General features: G+C 37.9%; 1 protein-coding gene across 1 annotated transcript in view; it reads left to right on the top strand.

The window, feature by feature from the left end:
• Window positions 1-21,635, top strand: part of LOC106914433 (adenylate cyclase type 1-like) — a 50,094-nt gene that overhangs the window by 10,300 nt on the left and 18,159 nt on the right. Inside the window, exons 3-8 of the mRNA XM_014981220.2 lie at window positions 2,716-2,834; window positions 6,313-6,424; window positions 12,071-12,198; window positions 15,010-15,168; window positions 16,476-16,617; window positions 17,113-17,268. Of these exons, the coding sequence (XP_014836706.2) occupies window positions 2,716-2,834; window positions 6,313-6,424; window positions 12,071-12,198; window positions 15,010-15,168; window positions 16,476-16,617; window positions 17,113-17,268 (816 nt within the window). The remainder of the gene's footprint in view (window positions 1-2,715; window positions 2,835-6,312; window positions 6,425-12,070; window positions 12,199-15,009; window positions 15,169-16,475; window positions 16,618-17,112; window positions 17,269-21,635) is intronic.

Here is a 21,635-nt window from a genome sequence, read left to right as displayed (position 1 = left end):
ATACAGACGTTTTTTGGTCCATACGACACACAAAAAGAAAGATCCTTGTGTCAATAAACTCTTTGGCCTTCACCTGTCTTCTTCACGTCTCTGTCTTCAGCTAATATTAAGTCAGTTAACCTTTAGCTTGATGTATTTAGTCTTCAGAAGTCTGGTTTGTCTGTATAACTTGTTGAGAACTTATTGGATGTACTGAACTGGTGGAATGTGTGCGAGGGTCTGGTTTAACCTGTGAAAATCATTGTAACTTGGCTGTTGAATAGGGCGTCTTGAGCTGAGACAGTAAGCGCACCCCTACGCAGTCAACCGATGGATAACATGCACAAATAAGTGGCACAAACACTGCTTTAAACCACTGACAGATGGTGGGAAACCATGACTTTCTTTAATCCTTCAAAATACAAAGTTACACGATAGCCTGCACAATCTACTCTGCTCATAAAAAACACTTCTGTCTCTTCATGGCATGTTGGTTTGTCTGTGTTGCAGAATGTCATCAGCTCCTATGATTTGTTCTTGTGAAATATGTTAGCTTCTTAATATCCACCTTTAAAGTTGGTGGAAACAATGTGCTGAGTACATAATGAGCAACGCGCTGCAGACAGAAATAAGGTAGCTGCATTTGATTATGTACAGCAACAATTAGAATCCTTGTAATTTTATCCATCGGTAACAATGCCTTGGATTCAGGAAGGACAGAATGCTTTTGGTCCTGGTTGTGAAACACTGGAACAGCCCCACATCATCAGCAGGGATGTGGAGGGCACATGGGACTTCGCCCAACCAACCAGTTTATATGTGTTTTGTGAGCTTGGAGAAAGCGTTCAACTGTATCCCCCTGGGAGTCAGTAAAATGTTTTACCAGGTGGTCGCAGGTGTCCTCCAGCAGATGTTGTGAAAAGATAAAATAAATACATAAAAATGTGTTTTTAGTTGTTAACTGTACCCACGCACACATGTTCTCCCCATGTATGTGTGGGTTCTCCCTGAGCACTCCAGCAGCCTTTCTAAAAAATTAAAATAAAAAAATGTAACAAGTAAACATAAACACGTAAACACATGTTTTCATTAAATTGCTGAATAAAAAAAAAAGTTTTATCTTTAATTCTCTGGTTTCTTCCCCCCAACTTGTGAGTGTGCCTCTAAATTTAATAATGCATGTGGATCCCTTTACAGAATTAGCCACAATATGTAAGTCAGGGTTACAATGTTCCACAGAGATATTCTGCATTGTTAACTTATGGAGAGAGCACCATGATTTTAAACACAATTCAGAAATGTTGAATTACTTGCAAAAACATAATCCCTGAGCAAACACCCCAGTAGATGTTTTTAGTAACTTTTCTTCTGCTCCTAAATAACCACCCGTCTTAACTATTTATATATTTATATAATTTTTGTTTTTTGCACAGTTCGTTTAATTAAAACACCTCTCATCTCCGAGAACTTGAAGCTATTTGTTCTGGGTGTAATTTACATAACACATAAATACTGTTGGGCATTCCCTGGTATGCATGCATAATGAATTACTTAAATGTGGACAAACTGTGTCAGCGGAGAGAGACTGCATTTGCTCTGTTGCCTTATTATTTGCCTTATGAGTAAATGTGCCAATGTGTTGAGTTTTAAAATGAAAAGAATGCATAAAGTCAGATTTGCACTCATTTAGCACCAACAAGTTACTTTATGAAGTTTGATATTTGCACATGAATTGTGCATTTTGCAAAATATCCCTGATATTGTGGAGAGGATCTTTGTTTAACTCTGACATTTGGTAGAGCTGTTGCCTTGCAGCAAGAAGGTTTTGGGTTCGATTCCCGGCCCCGGTCTTTCTGCATGGAGTTTGCATGTTCTCCCTGTGCATGCGTGGGTTTTCTCTGGGTACTCCGGTTTCCTCCCACAGTCCAAAAACATGTCAGGTTGATTGGCCTCTCCAAATTGTCCCTAAGTGTGAGTGTGTGTATGCATGGTTGTTTGTCTCTGTGTTGCCCTGCGACAGACTGGCGACCTGTCCAGGGTGTACCCCGCCTCTCGCCCAGAACGTTAGCTGGAGATAGGCACCAGCAACCCTCCCAACCCCACTAAGGGACAAGGGTGTAAAGAAAATGGATGGATGGATCTCCTGCTGCAGTTCCCAAATGCCACAACTGCTTTCACTGCTCACTGTCTCTTAAGTACATTATTAGTTGCCCTATGACATATCTTGATCTTGTTTTGTGTTATACCTTATCTAGTTGTCTGCCTTCAGGGCATGGTTTTGGACTTCTTACCATTTGCAGAATTTGTGATTATTTTACTCATATATATTTATCTATTTTTATTTTCTATTTCATTTATTCTGTTTAAACAAACACAGAATATAATTGTTTCATCGTTATTTTTATAGAAAAAAATGTCCCAGCTAAGTTATGTAGTAATTTTATATAGATAATGCATATTTAAAAAAAAAAAAACATGAAGTTTCTTAATCAAAATTTTTAAAGTTAATTCACTGACAAAAAAAAAACAGTCACAGATGGGGATTACATTGTATAAGGCAAATATACTGAAACTATTCCTTAAGAGTTCAGTGTTTAACACATTTTTTTCTCTACATTTCTAAAAATAAAATTTTCACATCTTCAACGAGAAAGAGACAACTCTTGGTGACTTTGTTTAATCCAGTTAGAAGTCCTAACACTGCCTTCTTTCTGCCTTTGCCTCCTCCCTCCTCAGGAGCGTCTACTAATGAGCCTGCTTCCCAGAAATGTTGCCATGGAGATGAAGGAGGACTTCCTGAAGCCACCAGAGAGAATTTTTCACAAGATCTACATCCAGCGCCATGACAATGTCAGGTATGGGGATGTCATGACAACTCAGGAGGTGTGCATAGAGAGTGTTTTCATTGCAGGTGTGACATTGCGGTTTACCAATCAGAGAGGAAATCAGACCAAGCATTCACATAACAATGCTTAACAACTGACTTAACAACAGTTGTTAAGAAGAGTAGTCATGTCTCTTAAATTTGAAATTTCTGACAGTTCTTCCTGTTTCAGTTTCTGCTTCATCTTCCTGGCTGTCAAACATAATGCCAAAGCTGATTTTTTTGTGCATCTCAGTGCAATGTAAGAATTATTGAGCTAAGCAACCACCAGCAGGCAGAAACAGTTAGAGACTAACTGGTAAAGATATAAGCAGATGTTTCCCCTGAGGGGGCTGAGTTCAGAACCAGAGCAAAAAAAGTTAGAGAATAACAGACTATGTTGTTCAGTTACCAAAAAAACATGAGCTGCAGAGAGAGAAGTTTATGTTTTCCCTCAAAGGGAACAAAACAATTGTCTTTAAAGATTGAAGGACCGTTATTAAACTATGGCGGCTTTTAGAAATATGCTTAAACTTCATCATTTTGAAGCATTAGCACGTAACATTTGAGTCAGAATCTGACATCCTCTTTTCTGGGGCATGAAAGTTATCATAATTCTGGGATTTTAACAATTTACTTGAGCTTTTCTGTATATTGATTAAGTAACATTAAACTGGAACAATATAATAAAAACCCTGAAAAAATCAAAAGGTTCACTTAATTCATGGTACATAATTTATGGTTTCAAAAAGAAACCTGCAAAAAATATATAGGTTAAATTAGGGCCGTAGTGATACAATAATCTCACGATACGATACAATACGATACACAATATTCTGCCCACGATACAATATATATTGCAATATTCAGCAATCGATACAATTCAATACACTTTTGCGATTTTCTGAAAGATTTTAGAGGGACAGAGTGATTTTGGTAAGATTTTGTGACCATTTTAGATTTGGATTGAATTAATTTAACTGAAAACTGATTAAAAGCACCAACTACATAATACCTGGCTCTGGTTGGACATGGACACAGACTTAAAGTCGACAGCTGGACAAAATGAATCAAAGAAGTGGTGAGAAAACATGTTTCTTTTAATTGAAACAGTACAAACTGTAGCTTACATGCATTTGTAAAATAAATAAAGTGCACCAAGTACCCTGCTCTGAATAGTTTGATACCTTTTTAACCTTGACACTTAACATCTGAAGGAATCACTCTAAGCCTGATGACCTAATCACTCTTCTGGTAAAGCAAGCAGTGAGCGAGCAAGGTGACAGTTGGATGTTACGATACTTGTGGATGAATATCGTTTTTTTTCTAGGAAAGAAAATATCGATATATATTGCAATATCGATATTACACAGCCCTAGGTTAAATTATGTTTGAATGTATGGGTGTATGGATTGATGGACGGACGGAAGGATGGATCAGATTTTCTTATTTCATTGTTGTCTTTAAAGGTTTTGACAGGAAAATGTCCAAAAAAGCTAAATTTGTGCAAACAGTCGACTTTATTTTAACCGCCTGTCTATCATAATTGAGCAAATGACCAGAGAACGTAAAAGGAGCATTACCTGAGGCATACAATAAATACTGGTCTTTCCCTGCATTTTTAATTAGCTTTTTTTTTTTTGCGCTCCCTCTACTTCACAGTTGACATAGAGTGTGAGAACCTGACCCGACTCTGAGCTGATTTCATTCCAGTGAGGCGGTAAAGAGAAAAGGAGAGGCGCATTAGTGCTGTTTAGTGTAGGAGTCGAGTGTTAGGTAGCATATCAACAGCACTTCTGTCAAGAGGGAGTCCTCAACTCTTGTCTGTCTGCCTGTATCATTTTAGCTCTGAGTGCACATCTCCTCTGCGATCACAACATGGGAGCAAGGAGCCTCGCCACCACACTGGCACGCCGCCAAATATCCCGTTATTTCTTCCTGCAAGCCAGCTCCTGCTCGCCTCCGGGGCTCTGCTGCAAGCACACGCATCAGAACAGGGCTTAGGAAAAAAAAAAAAAAAAAAAAAAGTAGGAAAAATATTCTTTATGTAGCTGTGCGGGGGGTTGCACCCACGATCAGGGTCCCTTTGATGTTTCCCTGAGAACATTTAATCACACATGCACTTGGCCAACCCTGCTGCTCTCGCCTCACCATCCACACATCAATATGACCTGTAGCACGGAACCATTCACTGAAATATTATACAACAGAGCTCTTCAGCTGAGCGACGGTCGTGATCCCAGCTTTGCATACATCAGACTCCAGAGCAACTGCACCAAGCAGCAAAAAGAGCTTGGTTGACATAGTCACGATGCAGGAAGGGGGAAAAAAAAAAGTCTTCTACATGAAAATGGAGCAATAACTGTAATCTCTGAGGAAGAATTAAAAGAGTTTGGCACCATTTATCTGGATGGATCTGAAATCGTGCTTCACTATGATTCTGATGTGTTTGGATGAGAAAGTTTCTAAAAAAACATCCTATTAACAACCCTAACAATAGTGGGGCTTCAACAATGGATCATAAAAAGCAGGATTTTTATGAATCAATATGATATAATCCAGAGCATACTCTTCTGCAAGGTTTTAACCAAACCCTACTCCTTAGTCTACACATGCGGTGAACAGAGTAGATTATCACATGTGCAACAAAACCAGAACTTGGTTGAAATTATTTATTACAAAGCACAGAACTATACCATTGAACATTGATGTTTTTCAGTGCTTTTTGTTTCTAATAGGTTACTTCATAAAAATGTATTGATAAAAATGTTAGTTATCTACAATTATGCAGCTGACACTAGTGTCCTAATAGGCACCAGGACCCCAAATTTGCTCCACCACCTGAAATCTGTTCCGCATAAAGAACACAAAGGAAATTTGAAATGCGCCCACTTCAGAGCCGAGCCAGCATGTCAACCTTACGCGGATGATGCGGAGTACTTTCCTGTATTTTTTTTCTGGATGAGGTGTCTCAGAACTCGAGAGTCAATTATCATGATTAAGCTAAATCCCACTCAAGCTTTGATGCATGCTCCACTGAGAGCAGTGAGTTTCCACCGAGTCAATAAGATACATAACACCTTGTTTTGCTGCCATCTGGGCTGCCTCTGAGCAAATGAATGAGGGGCTAAGTGGTTTTCAACACCTACTTCGTGCACTACTTCAGTTAGCCAGCAGCAGGCAATTCCGCTCCGTAATTGATTTAGCGGCTGGCCTAAAAGACGCCTTCACTTATCAGGGATTGGATTATAGTACTTGCTGTTTGCTTCATTGCTGATCACTGTTAGCCAATTACTCTTGCTTTAAAGTGATCTGTGTGTTTAGCTGCAAGCATGGAAAACACAGCACAGTAGCACAATGCTCTATCCACATTCTCTTTTGACATTTTTTGTATTAAAACAGCAAGTACTTTAGTTAGTCTAGGGAGGAATAAAATGCAGATTAAAATGTCTTCTTGTTCTTTCCTCCAGCATCCTGTTCGCAGACATTGTGGGATTCACCAGCTTAGCTTCTCAGTGCACTGCTCAGGAACTGGTCAAGCTGCTGAATGAACTCTTTGGGAAGTTTGATGAACTGGCAACGGTAAGTTTCCTTGATTATCCCATCTGGCTTCAAATGACAATGAGAACATAAAGAAATTTAAACAAGCGATGGAACAGATGGAGCTATAAGAGTCCCAGTCAACTTTTTGTCAACCTGATGAAAATGTAAAAATGTTTGATATGAAAATCCTTTCACAGATCAGTTGAACAATTTCCCTTATTATTTTCTATTGTTGGAAAAAAAAATAGCTGACAATTCCAGGATATTCAATGTCTAAGTATGTATTATAGGGTGCTGTGGTTAAAAGAATCAAAAGAACCGCTAAACTTCTGTTTAATCTGATGAGTCCAAAAGCATGTGTAATCTTTATTAGTGGATTTTCTGTGATATGATGAGCTCTTATCCCAGAGTGTTTTTTTGTGTTTGTATTGTTTTGGAATGCTGCAAGGTTAAATGAGTTTAAGTGATCCAGAACAAGTTTCTCTAACATTTTAGTCAAAAATGGTTCATGTTCTCTGTCCTCTCCTTCACAGAACAACTGTATTTATACAGACTGCAAACAGGAAACTTTTGAAGCTTGTGGCTTGAATGGATTTCAATGGGTTGAGACTATAATTAAATATTCTTTTCTAATTAGTGAAACACTGAGTCTATTAGAGAAATGCACATTTGTCTTTAGATATTTTATTTTGAAAAATCCGAGATCAGGCTAGAAAGAGGTAGAAGAAGGAAGAAGAAATGAAACTTAACACAAATAATTCTTCTTTTATGTCTTTTCAGTCAGGTACACAGAGCCTTCCACCTTAATCCTGTAGGGAGTTATTAACCCATCTCTGGTTAATTTCTTCCTCTGTCCCTAAATCAAATCCGGCTCAAAGGAGTTTCTGTGAAAGGAGAAGAAAAACATCTCCTCTGAAATCTCCGTTACCAGTTCCATAAGAAAATCACCAGGAACCTTTATTATCAGTTCATTCTTCCCAGTAAACAAGCCAAAGTTTTATTTTCTAAGACAAGACCACATAAACAGCATTTTTCAGACCTTTGTCTGTAAAGAAATGTTAAAAACTGACATTTTTCCATCATTAAGCTTTGCTTTTGTAATCTGACAAAATGCATTAAGTTGTTAATGTTAACACTTTTCATAAACCCTTTAATTTTTTTTGAAAACTCAGCAACTTTGAAAACTGTTCTACCCAACTTACTTGGGTAGAACCAAGTTTTTGGCAACCCAACAGAACTTTCTGTACTATCTGCTACTCTTTGGTCTGTTTTAGTAGTTTATTTTCCAATTAGTTAAACAAATGTAATATGATATTGGGACATATCTGAAATGTGCATAGTTCTACCATTGCTTTCTAAAGAGCTTTTCATATTTATTTTGTCTGCTGACAATAAGAATGTAGTTTAAAACTGTCCACACATTCCAAATCCAAACAATTCTTTCTATTTTATTTTATTTTATTCAGGTAATTCTGGGGCTGTTGCAAGAGCTAAAGTTTATTTGTACTGTCTGTGCTCGGGGTGCAGATTTTTTGCAGTGTTATTTGTGCACTTTAGCTGACAATAAATATTGAAAACTTTCTTCTATAACTTTTGTTACGAAGTAATGTCACTGAGCCATCCTGCTCAGCCCACAGCCGTGGAGGCAGCTAGTGAATTCGTGTTTCAGTAAGCTGTTCGTCTCCAAGAAAACTGAATGTATTATTGAGCCCTGGAACTCATTTATTATACCAAGCCATATACGTATGTATTGATCCAAATTGTGAAAGTGAGGATGGAGATACCGACTGACACTGAGGAGGAGGAAGAGGAGTTGAAGAAGGTCAAGAAGAGGAGATGAGAAGGCTGATTTTCACAGAGGAGAGATGAGGGCTGAGAAGGAGGATTGTTTAAGTGCGAGTGCGTAAACGTGTGTGTGTGTGAGACGCGGCCCAACCGAGACTACTGTTAACGTGCACACACTGTGCACCAGTAAGCCAATGCAGTGTTGTTCTCCAGGAAAGGAGATTAGGTGAGAGATAGGTTATCTGCCGGCAGACCGCTATAATCATATTAAAACTGCATGAGCCACACACAGCCACACACGTTCCCATTTCGGTCACCTCAGAGGACATCATCGACTTACATAAATTAAAACCTCACAACATCGCCTTCGCTGTTTCCATCTATCCACATATTTTCTGAAGAAGTCTTGTCTTGGTTGTAGCTGCAGGGAGGAGGGTATCCCTGCTGCGATACGGCGGGAGGCGGATAACTCTCTAGACAGGTTGCCAGTCCTTTACAAGTTACTGCTATCCTAAAGCAAGTGTTCACATTATTCTTTTATAAATTGATGCGAAACACATTTTTCTGTGGGTTTGCTTCTGTCTTTATATGGAAATGTGTTGCTGTGAGGTCTGTATTAAACCCTATCTTCTGAAACAGTCTAAGAAGATCCCGTGAGTCACTCTTTGACTGGCCAAGATTCTTGTGACTGTGTGGACTATGTGAGCCTACACTGAATACATTTTCATAAAACCGTGATTAAAACTCAAAAAGTGGTGCCAAAGAAAAACAATCATGATTTTGTGACCTGTATTAACTAACATAGTCCAGATTGATCAAATAACCTCAAAAGCTTTAGTTTTGTGCGAGCCGCTTCATTATGTGTGCGCCATGCTCATCTTGTTGCTATGAGCAGTAAAGTCTGTAACTTGCTAAACAGGAGGTCTATTCTGCTACTACTTGTTGAACAGAAGGATATTTTCTCTGTCGTGACGTTCACTTTTTAATAGGAGAACTTCATTAAAAGCCGTGCATCTGAAGTGGCAGTGAAATGAAAAGCCTCCTCCGTTTATAAGGACGATTGAACTTGGTTGAGAAAATGCCTACGCTCGAGGAAGATCACAGCTTTACACTGAGTGATATATAAGAACAAAAACAAGCTTGAAAGCCTTAAGATGCACGACTTTCCACTCTCTCCACTTGGCTCTCTACCAAATGTCATTTCCATTATTTAAAACCACACTTAAATTCTTTCAGGCAAGCATTTCTGTTTGACTCCATTTCCTCTTTATTTGTCTATTTCATTCATTTGCAGTGCCACATGTTGATATAAACAAAAGTTTTGAATGAAAATGAGTAGTTGAAAAAAAAAAATCTTATCTGACGTCCGTCCGTCCATCCTCCCTCCCTCTTCTGCTTACTTCAGACTTTCCTCTCTCCAGTCTCTTGGGCCAGCTCCTTTCGGGGGAATCCCAAGGCATTCCCAGGTCAGCTGAGAAGAACAGTACTTCAGTGTGTACTTTGTTTTCCTCTGGGTCTCCACCCAGTGGGACATGGTTGAAACACTTCACCAGAGAAGCGTCCAGGAGTCATGCTAGCCAGATGTCACCTCAGCTGGCTCCTGTCCATATAATTTACTGGTTTGACCTATCACTGCTTGGCATAATTATTTATTTTAATTGTGCTGTGCAGATATAATGCTGTTTTTATATAGGTCCAGACAAATCATAAGAATAAATTCTCACTGAGAACTTTCTCCTAACCTCTCCTGCCTCAAGGCCAGAAGATCTCATCAGATGATTTTACTCACATTTTATAACAACCATGCACATGCACATGGGAAAAGTCACATGATCTGCAGGATAATCCCTGTTGAGTTAATTCTCCATTGCCGCAATCAGTCAGGGCTTAACGTAGGGAGACTGACTGAAGGGGCAGAGAGAGCAAGATATAAGGTGATATGTGACTCACTAGCACTGAACTAATGCTCTGCAAACTCACATTATGCACATCTTGTGATGAGGATATATTGCATGCATGTGTGCAGCAGCTGCATCCTAATTGAGATTTATACCCTGTCGCGTTAGCCAGAGAGAAATTTGCTTTGAAACCAGCTCTGTCACAGCTGCTGAGCTTGACTGTTGTACGCTACACGACACATTTGTTCCCTCAGGGTTTAAACTAAACTTAACCACCATGGATACAAACCTAAACAAAACCTTCAACCAGGTGACAGGTGAAGGCAGGCATGCATCACCCTGGCCTCTAAGTCAGCAGGTTTAAACTCTCAATGTTTTTTTTTATTATTTTTTTTTTTCCCGGAAAGCAAACAATGCTCCTGTTCTCCTGAGTCGTATCTTTTTGTCAGTTGACGACTCCTCTCTCATTTCTTCTCATGCAGATGCACAAATACGCACACACAAACACACTTTTCTGATCCTTGGGCAGGGATAATCATCCACGTTCCGAATTCTCATATCCTCCCACGCCAAAATCTTTCTGCTCCCGTGAGCAGAAAACCAGAGCACCCCATCTTCTCTCTTCTCATCTCTGCCTCTCACCCTGCAGTCGCCATGAATCCTCCCTATATCTGTGTGCACGTGGGTGTTTGCGTGCACGTATGTGTGTTTGTCACTCACAGGCTGCCTGCAGGGGAAGCTTTGTAGGGTTTGCCATCATTATGTCTGATAACCGAGTGAGACAGGGAACCCTGTGCATGAAACCAAATTGAAGTACAGTGTAGTACAGGGTGTTCGCATGTAAGAATGCGGCTGTTTGTGTTTTCTTGACTGGTAATGTGCTGCTAAGGTGTGAGTTTATTTCTGTACGTGTTCTGACTTCAACAGCTCTGCGCTCAATGTGCTCTGTGACAAATAGAAAGATCTGTCGGGGGAACGTGTGGGCGGGATTCTACTTCAAGAGCATGTCGGAGCAATTAGAGTTGGCCCCAACAACAAACACACAAATTGTTTCACAACCACCATTTCTGATTTACATGATCAGTGGCGCAGCTGCAGCTCGTAGACTGCGTCAGTCATGTGTCAGGTGGAAGGAGTTGATGTTCGTTGATGTTGAAGATTTAGCTGACAAATGTAGAAGCATTTTAATTTTGTCCAGTGTTTTTTTTTTTTTTTTAATTGCCTCTTCCTTGTTTTCAACTGAACTAAGAGAAGCAATTTTGAAACGTAAATTTTTTGATGTGAGTCAATGAACTATTGAGTTGTTGGGGTGAAACAACACATATTGATATAAAATTTCTGATCTAGTTCTTGGTTCTTAAAGTTGGAACTGGGACTTATTGAAAAAATTAGGGGCTTTAAAATATTTTTTTTAGAATTCAAAATATATAAGAGAAATGATAATGGCACAGAAAATATTAAAAAACGTTTTTTATGAGTGGGAAAAACAATATTTTTTCAGCTGATGTGGTTTAGTTGTCATTGTCATTCTGTTTTCATTTGGTGGTGATGCTTGAATATTAAGCTACGTCCAACCTTAGTTGGAAGTTGAAAGGTTTGTGACTTAGTATGGCTTTGGCTAAATATTCACCAATCTAAAATATTGAAAATATTGACACCATTTTGTGTACTGTCAAGTTCTGCAATGTCCTGCTAATTACATCATTATTTGACTTAGATGTGTGCACAACACATGTAAGCACCTTCATCTAAAAGTTGTAAGTGAATTCTTATTTGTATAAATGGCAATAATTTTGCAATTGTCAAATGTTTGCTCTGCAGCAATTTTGCACATTGACATCATGTCAATCATGAAAAACAAGTTCTTCATTGGTTATGAAGCCACTTCACTTTAAAGGATATTGCATGTTTTAAAATTTGGATAAATTGGTCTCTCCAAAGAACTGAACTAAGTGCTTCATGTTTTAAGTCTTCAATTGTACTCTTCTTCATGTCTTTGCAGGAGAATCACTGCAGACGCATAAAAATATTGGGGGACTGTTACTATTGTGTGTCAGGACTTACACAACCCAAGGCAGACCATGCCCATTGCTGTGTGGAGATGGGATTGGATATGATTGATACAATTGCGTAAGTAACGAATACCAGTGAAAACAAATTCATCCCTGACAGGCCTGCGTGGGATCACAGAAGGTGTTACTTAATACCTCTTACACCCTCAGGGGGTATAAATAAATCTTAACATTTTGGGCAAAACCTTTATGTGGAATAGTTTTTGAAAGATTAAAGCCTCTTTTAGCGGATAATAAAAAAAAAAAAAAAAATTAAAGGCACGTGGAGCCTTTGTTTACAGAGCGAGCCGAGGTCACGTGGCAGCTGGACCCACCGGTGGGTCCGTCGGGTTCTAGGTTAAGGGAAAGTGATTAATTCTTCTTTGAAGGACAATAATGTATTGAACTTTTCACTTTGACTTTTATTTGTTTTAAATAAATTCTCAACTTAATAATTTCGGTTCCTTTAATTTCAGTCTTTAGATGTTCTTCTAGGTTTATGTACCCAAAAGAGAAATACAACAAAGTTAATTGAGATTTCTGGAAATTCAAATATTTTATTGTACATGATCTCAGATAGAAACCAAGTTTCTACAAGTGTTTGACGAGTTCCTGAAAACCAAATCTAAATCTTTTTTAGATAAAGAAAATTATACTGTTTTCAGTGACAAAGTCAACTGTTTGGTGGTTCATCAAAGTGTAAAACTGATTTTGTCAGCAGACATGAAAATAAGAAGAGAAGTTAAAATAAAAGTAAGAGTACCATGATTAAAAAGTTTGAGTTAGATCTACTGTTACCTTGCTTAGTCTCAGGGAAGAACAAATAAACAAAACGGTTTATTTGCAATAATTGTAAAATAAAACTAGACGCTGCTAATTTTCATTCTATATATTATTATTTAAATCTGACCCCAAATTTACAAAAAATAACATACAAAATACTGTACTTATTGGAGGAGTTTTGAAAAACATGTACAAATTATGTAAAATGCAATTTTTAAAGGGGGTGTCATAGTTGCCATCTTCTTGCTCTTTGGCTTATTGTTGTCTTTCACAAATTACTTCACAGTGTCATTTAATTCAAATGCATTATATTGTTTGTACCATTTGTACCCATGGATTCGGATAAAATATGACAAATATGGCCACAGACCAAACCAAACCAACTGATTCAAAGTGAAAACATTCATATGTGGTGTTTGCAAACATTTCCCTTTTTTACCTGGGGGTGCAGGGATTTCCTCTTCCTCAGCATCGTATACAGCTGACTGGCAGCTCAAGCCAGCTGAAGGACGAAGGGGAGTGTTTCTGTATGTGACAGATTACCTGAAAGATTTTTGGTCTCTGTAGTAATTTTAAAGAAGACCCAAACTACAGAGAAACCAAAAACACCTTGAAAAGAAAAAAAAAAAAACACGGACACCAGCACACATTCTCTTTCAAGCACGTTGACACAAATAAATGGCACCTTTACCTTGTTGTCTCAAATGAACACTCACCTGACCTGTTTGTCCCCTGCTGCTGTGTCAGAGTGGAGGGATGCAGCTGAAGGAATGCTTTATCTCAGAGGGCAGACTTCTGCTGTGCATACTCACCCATTCGCGTGTGTGTGTGGATGAGAGAGAGAGAGAGAGAGAGAGAGAGAGAGAGAGAGAGAGATCCCTCCTTTAACTTGGCTGGCACTTTTACTTTTTCATTCCTTTTGTATAAACACACAAACCCACCATTTGTAAAGCCTTTGCTGCTCTCAAATTTCTTCAGCTCCACGTCACGTCAAAGTGACAGATATCGATGAAAAGCTGAGGTGGTTCACTGGAGAGGAAAGGTTTCGCTGTAAGACTGTGCTATAGGCCTACTGTAAAAGAGCTGCAATGTAAAGTTAAAAGTGATGGCTGTATATATATATATATATATATATATATATATATATATATATATATATATATATATATATATAGAGAGAGAGAGAGAGAGAGAGAGAGAGAGAGAGAGAGAGTGATGCAGCACTGTTTAAACAGTTAAAAACGGTTTCAGATAAATTTATGTTTCATACTTTCTAGAAAATCATGCTGAGATGAAGTGACTTTTATTTCCAAATTAAACAGTGATGCAGTCGTTAACTAAGGCTGAACCAAGCCACAGTGAAGGAGGGTGCGAGCAAAATTTAGCCATTATTTCTATTATATCTTTTTAGTTTCATTAAAGCATTAAAATTATTCAAGTTACATTTTAGTTTTAAAAAGTGGTACTTGAAATGAACAAATCTTTTACAAATCTGCGAAGGAGTGTGTGATCAGAATTTTTCGGCGTTAGCGATGATCATTTCCATTTATCTTGCGTAATTTGAAATGTTGGTAACACTTTATTTGAAGGGGGGTGAATAAGACTGTCATGACACTTTCATAAACATGACATAACACCTGTCATGAACATGAATAAGTCTTCATGAATATTTATGACTGTTGTCATAAAGAGTCATTCGGTAAATTATGACACTTTTAATACAAAGTTGACATTATTCAAAATGTCTTTGTTATGACAACTTGACATTAACCAGGAAATCATTACTGTTTAAACTTTACCTTTAATAACATAAAGATACCTAATTTTTAAAGTGCAATCAGTAATACTTTTATAACAAATTAATATCAGTAATGATTTCTTGGTTAATGTCAAGTTGTCATAACAAAGACATTTTGAATAATGTCAACTTTGTATTAAAAGTGTCATAATTTACCGAATGACGCTTTATGACAACAGTTATAAATATTCATGAAAGCTTATTTATGTTCATGACATGTGCTATGTCATGTTTATGACAGTGTCATGTCAGTCTTATTCAAGCCCCTTCAAATAAAGTGTTACAGAAATGTTTTCTGTCTTCCAACAGGTCAGTGGTGGAAGCAACCGAAGTGGACCTGAACATGCGTGTTGGGCTGCATACAGGACGAGTCCTGTGTGGTGTGTTGGGCCTGAGGAAGTGGCAGTACGATGTCTGGTCAAACGATGTCACACTGGCAAATGTGATGGAGGCTGGTGGGCTGCCTGGGTCAGTACCGCCTGTCAGAACCTGTCAGGCTGAAATGAAGCAGCACTCGCAGGGAAAAGAAAGGGGAAAAAAAAACTGTGTTCAAAATGTGTCAATTACATTTAAGTTGTGTTCTGTATAAAGAATTATGGGGAGTCAGAAATGAATAAGATTAGCCAGATGTCGATGTACTTCAAGCACTGCTGACTGCAGCTGGATTTCCTAATTAGGAAACCAAAAAGCTGTGTATGAAAAAAGGAATAACTATGCCCTTGCGGCTACAACTCAATTTGAAAGGGAAATTAGCAGCCAGGTGCTGCTAATCAAATGCACTGGATTAACTGATCATCATCAGTGTAACCAGCTCTACAGGATCAAGCTTTGCTCCAATGGTTTTTTTGTTGTTGTTTTTTTCTGTTTTTATCAGTTTTCATCAACTCTGAAAAGATTCTCTGTCACTGCAGAGGCAAAGCTGCCCCACAGCATGATGCTGCTGGCACCAAGTCTCATTCTAGGCGGTCAGAATGATGTGGAGATTTTTTGTTTTTTGTTCAAACATACATGTCAAACAGATAAACTTTGGTCTGACGTTCTCCTCAACTTAATCCCTGACCTGATTATGATGCTGTTTGTTCCCTTATGTTCTCTAAAAAATCTCTGAGGCCATAGGTTGATTACTTACTAATTAGGTGTCTTTTGATGATACTGGCAATATGTTTCTGTTTATTCAAGGGGTCTTTTTCGTTGAGAAATATTGCTAAAAAATGACCAGAATTCAACAGATGCTACTGACTGGTTGAAGGTGGGACAGGACTTACCTCAGGAACGAGTTCTGAGCCCCTTTTTGTCTTTGGAAAATAATCAAAGAGACTATATTAAATCAACTGGTGTAGCTACATGTCCAAAGATATGAATAAAATGTCTTATTCCTTCTGAAGTCACATTATTCATAATATTCTGAAATTATTTAAAGCCTTCGTGGGATTTTTCCTCTAAAAATACAGCATCGAGAACCAGAAACAGGGCTGAGCGTTGGTAATAAATTTCAGTTTACGAAAACCCATGTACAGTAACAAGGAGATTTGCATTAAAAACACTGTGAAATGAGGTCATCTCTTTGGCCCAGTTTGGTCCAATGTTTTATGTTGGGTGATAAGATTTTACCTCTCCACATAAGATTAAATGAGTCATTAGGATGAAAATGTTCTTACTGTGAAGAGTTTTGAGCAAACTGAGGGGCTATTAGCCTGATAAAAATAATGAGGAAGGAAATGATTTAAGACCTCAGCGGCTACTTTTAACACTAACTACTTTCATCTTGCTCCCAGTAAGGTGCACATCACGAGGACCACCCTGGAGTGTTTGAACGGAGACTATGAAGTGGAACCAGGCTTTGGCCACGAGAGGCACGCCTTCCTGCAGAAGCACCATATCGAGACATTCTTCATTGTGCCTTCGCACAGACGTAAAGTACGGTTCAACGCCTCTTTCATGCTCCTTTTTACTCACCAACAAAAACTTGAGAAGTGCCACAGCTGTCAGTGTCGTACAGTAATAATAATCCTCTCATGCAGAGGGAGAGACAGAGCATGTGCTAAGCTGGCGTACACATGGGTAGTAAAACTGTCTCTCACACACTGCACATGTGCACTGTCAGTGTGTGTGCGTGTGTGAGTGCTTGTATGCGTGTCATAGTGTTTAAATCCTCAAAAATACGCAAGCATGCATACGCAAGCAAAAGCTTGAGATGTTGAGATTTTGTAGCCTTATATATAATATATTAGAACCTGGAAAGATGGGAGTTAACCCTTGTATGTAGAAATGGGGTCCAAGCGACCCCACACACGTAAAAGTTGTATCATTTGCCATAGTCCTCTATGTTTGCCTCAGTCCTCGCACACACAAGGGTTAAAATAGGTCCAGTTTACTATTATTGCTAACACCACCTGTTGTCTCAACTTTCAGATTTTTCCTGGGATTATCCTGTCAGACATCAAACCAGCCAAGAGGATGAAGTTCAAGACGGTGTGCTACCTGCTGGTGCAGCTCATGCACTGTAGGAAGATGTTTAAGGCCGAGATCCCCTTCTCTAACGTCATGACCTGCGAGGACGACGACAAGGTATGTGACTTGCTCAACCTGGCTCGAGATCTCTCCATTTTTCTAGCCCTTCAAAATGGTTGTGGAGTCTCCAATCTACACACAGGTTCATTAAGCATTATGATTAAGATTAATGAATATTTTTACATTATACATACTGCATTGCTACATTACATTGGACAGGATGAAACAAGATGTCTTTATTCACATCACTTTAGCTCTGCAGAAATTAATGCTTTTACCAAAGAATATTTGCATAAAAGACATGTTTTCTACAAGAATCTCATTTTATTTATTGTGTATTTTTTAAAATAATTTTAGTATTACTAAGTTAAATTAGCAATGATATTATTAAGGTAACCATGGCAACACTAGTTATGAAGTAGGTCTGCACAGTTTCAAGAAAATAAGATATTGGTTAATGTTGCAATAAAGACAAGACTGAATAAATAAATTTTAAAAAACTTAATTCTACGACATTTTTGCTTTAGACTTATAAATATTGAGCAGTTTATCAAGTGATTGGAAAAAAAAAAAAAAAAAAAAACATACCATAAGCTTCACAGGAGTGGCTTGCCTGCCATAATTACACCAAAATGCATCAAAGTTTTATCACAGAGCAACCAATATCAATATCTGAAGTAGTCCAAATATTATTTGCCTCAGATATGACTCATTTTTCAACAATATAAACAATAAAAGGGAAAAGAGGCAAAAATTAATCCATGAGAGAGTTGTGTAGAACCAACACACACAAAGGCCAGACATACCCCAGACAAAGGCAAGTAATGAGATATGATGTAAACAAACAATATCTTGAATAAACAAATGGCTCACACACTGCAGCACCCAAATCCTGTCTCATTCATAGAATCCAAAGCATAGCACTTATAGGTAATGTTTTAAGCAATTAGAATATGACTAGAGTATGACTTTATACACCGAATGTTGAAGATTTTTGGGAGAATATTTAATGGACCCATGCAAGAAAAGTGGACCTTCATGGAAAGTGTGCATCTTATTACCAAAGCAGCTGCGCATTTGTTACTGAATTAAGTTTTCTTTTAGAAAAGTCATCTGGATTCTCAACACAGCAGTAACTCTGTTTGATGGCTTGTTCCTCTGTGGGTCGGTCAGTCGGGGTCTTTGCATCACAATGTCTGGTCGTCAGAAATAGCCCAGTACCTTTAATCCGTCCAGCTGTGTGAGCTCGGCCAGATTATTAGTACCTCTCAATTCTGATGACGTTGCATTATGTATGCTGGTAATCACCCACAGTCTGGTATCCTCTCCTCTAATAGCATTATGCACATTGTTACATGATTATCCAAGTAGACAAAATCCTGGCATTGTGACACTGAAGAGCTTAGCATAGAATTATAACACTGGGATGTGTTGATCTTGAAACAAAGTGTCGACTTAAGTGACGTTTGGAGTTAAAAATATTAATTTCAGTGACTTGTTAAAATATAACTATTCTGACTTCTTCTAGAAGTTTTTAAATTCTTTTTTGTTGGTGGTTTGTTGTTGAAAAATGCTATTTTTTTTAGTTGAGCAAAACCTGGGAAAAAGTAAAATATATTTTTGAAAACTTAACCTTACTGTCCTGGGTGGTTTAGACATGTTGTGCTCCAGTGTTTGTACCACTTTTGACGAGGATTTTGTTGTTGGTCATATACCCACATATTTCACTCTAAAAGACATCTGTATACAGAGAAGCTCATGGTCCACTCATTGACTGAAAAACACTTTGATCCTGTAGCTCAGGGGTGTCAAACTCAATTTCACCAAGGGCCTCTAAAGCATATTGGCCACCCTCAACGGGCCACATTGACGGTACAAATCAGGAGTGCATCCCTGCTAAAATACCCCAGACAAAAGGTTGACTTCCCTCATTCAGTTCTGTAGAGGCTTATAATGAGTCAATGGTCCAGGTGTGTTAGAGAAGGAATGCATCTAAAGTTGTAGATGGTAGCTCTGGAAAACTAGACTTGGGCACCCCTAGCATAAATGTATAAAATGCAATGTTAAAAATAAATTAAACACCACCTCATATTGTTAAATAACTGATTTTATGTATTGAAGTTTTAAATATTACATTTGGGTTTCCATGGATGTAAAATTACTGCTCAGTTTAAAAATTACAATATTTAAATCAGTGTTTAAAGGTGAGCAAGCAAATAATAAAAACAAGTCACATGGGCAGACATTATAGACTTTACGCAAAGATTTAGTCTCAGAGGCAACTGAAATCAATTAATTAAAAACATTCTTTCTGAATACAAACCTTTGGTTGAAATGTAGTTTGTAGTCAATTCGTGCTCAAAACCTATTTTAAGTCAATCATCAACCTATAAAATGCTGGGGGGCCACATGTGGCCCCCCAGCATTTTTGAACACAGTGCATGTGTCAAACATGGTGTAATGCATGTTTGACACATGTGCATTACGCCATAGAACTACCAATTGGTAACTGAAGTAAAGTAGCTGCGATTTCAAAGAAGCCTACATTGAAGTCAATTGGCAAATGAACCATCATGAAAGGGGAAGGCTCTTGTTGTCTCACTGCACCCCAAGAGATGCATAACCTACAAAAACCATTTCTGACTGGTTTTGAACCAGAAACCTTTTGCATGTAAAGCAAACGTGATAACCACTACACTACACTACAGAAACTGAACTTCTCTGCTTTGTTTCAGTTTGAGGTTCCAAAGTTGATAATGTGAGATGCAACGAATGAAAATTTCAACTGAGGTTTGCACTCAGATGCCTGGATTCAGTGTACAGACCATGACACCACAGAACCCTTGTTGACCTTTAGTAAACACCTGTGATGAATAGAATAGACTAAATCTGTTTCTGTCTGGTTTCGAACCAGAGACTTTTTGCATGTAAAGCAAACGTGATAACCACTACACTACAGAAACTCAGGATCTTTGCAGTGTTCCTGGTAGATGATCCACATTTTGTTAGAGACTAATGTCAATGGGCATGGAACAATGTCAAATACTTATACAACAGATCCTCTCAGAGAGCACAGTAACTTGGTGAATAAACTGCCAGACTTATACTTGTGCCTAATTTCACATTACAGTCAATAAACTAAGCCTGGGATCAAACAATTGTATTGAAGATGTCATTAGCAGAGACAAATGGTTCTACAGAGACTTGGCTAAATGGCTAAAAAATAAAATCAATTCTTACAAATAAAAAATGGTTCAAAAATAAAATTAACACATTGAAATAAAAAATATCTCTGAAATACAATCAACACTTGAAAATTAAAAATGGTTCAAAAATAATATCAACACTTCAAAATAAAAAAATCTCTGGAAAATAAAATATCATGTATGTTGTTTTGAAAAAACATTAGAATATAAGCACTTTTATCAAATCTTCATTGTGGTAAGATCATGTAAATTCTTCTTAAATCCATGGAAACTCAACAGTTTGTAAGGTAGGTGAGTTAGCTCAGCAGGTTAGAGCACCATGCTGGTAATGCTGAGGTCATGGGTTCAAACCCCATATGGGGCAATTCATGTGTAAGGTCTTTCAGGCAATCAACACTTCAAAATAAATAAGGGTTCAAAAATAAAATCAACACTTTACAATTAAAAACAGTTCAAAAATAAGATCAATAAAAAAAAATGGTTCAAAAATAAAATCAACACTTTACAATAAAAAATGGTTCAAAAATAAAATCAACAATTTAAAAATGTATTTTTGAACCATAAAAAAATGGTTCAAAAATAAAATCAACAGTTCAAAATGTATAATGGTAACTGTTTCTGTCTGTTCAGTCCATAAAATAACCCTGGGATCAAAAAATGTATTGAAGATGTCATTAGCAGAGACAAATGGTTCTACAGAGTCCAGAACGCCCAGGAGAGCGGCGTCCTGGAGGAGCTGCAGACATAACATCTGTCGGTTTCGGAGAAGCGAAACCACGCAATAAATAAATAAATAAATAAAAATCCTGGTAAAAGCGCACACCGGACCGCTCAGGGTAAAACACTCACAGAGTTCAGTTGATCTGTTTGGATCAGACAGATCCAACTAACTGATGAATTAGTGCAGATTTTTCTGCAGATGGGAACCAGGAGGAAGTGCGTTCAAACCACAGCGGCTGAAGTGATGCTAATTTAAGTGAAGTCGCTTAATTTAATTTATTAAAAGTTATTGGGGTGGTTTTTGTCACTACGAGAAAAATGTAGATACATTTATCTGCTTAATTTGTGATGGGATCTGGATTTACGGTGAATATTAACTAAACCGCATGAAGGCGATTAAATAGCCGATGTTAATATGATTGTAATTTCACGGATAAAAATAGTACATGACCGATTTTCTTTTTATGTTGTCGGTCAAGATAACGGATAACAAAAAAA

Source organism: Poecilia mexicana, unplaced genomic scaffold (assembly GCF_051168715.1).
Source record: "Poecilia mexicana isolate PSO_F unplaced genomic scaffold, ASM5116871v1 scaffold_4, whole genome shotgun sequence".
NCBI lineage: Eukaryota > Metazoa > Chordata > Actinopteri > Cyprinodontiformes > Poeciliidae > Poecilia > Poecilia mexicana.
This window is presented reverse-complemented; position numbering and strand designations above follow the sequence as displayed.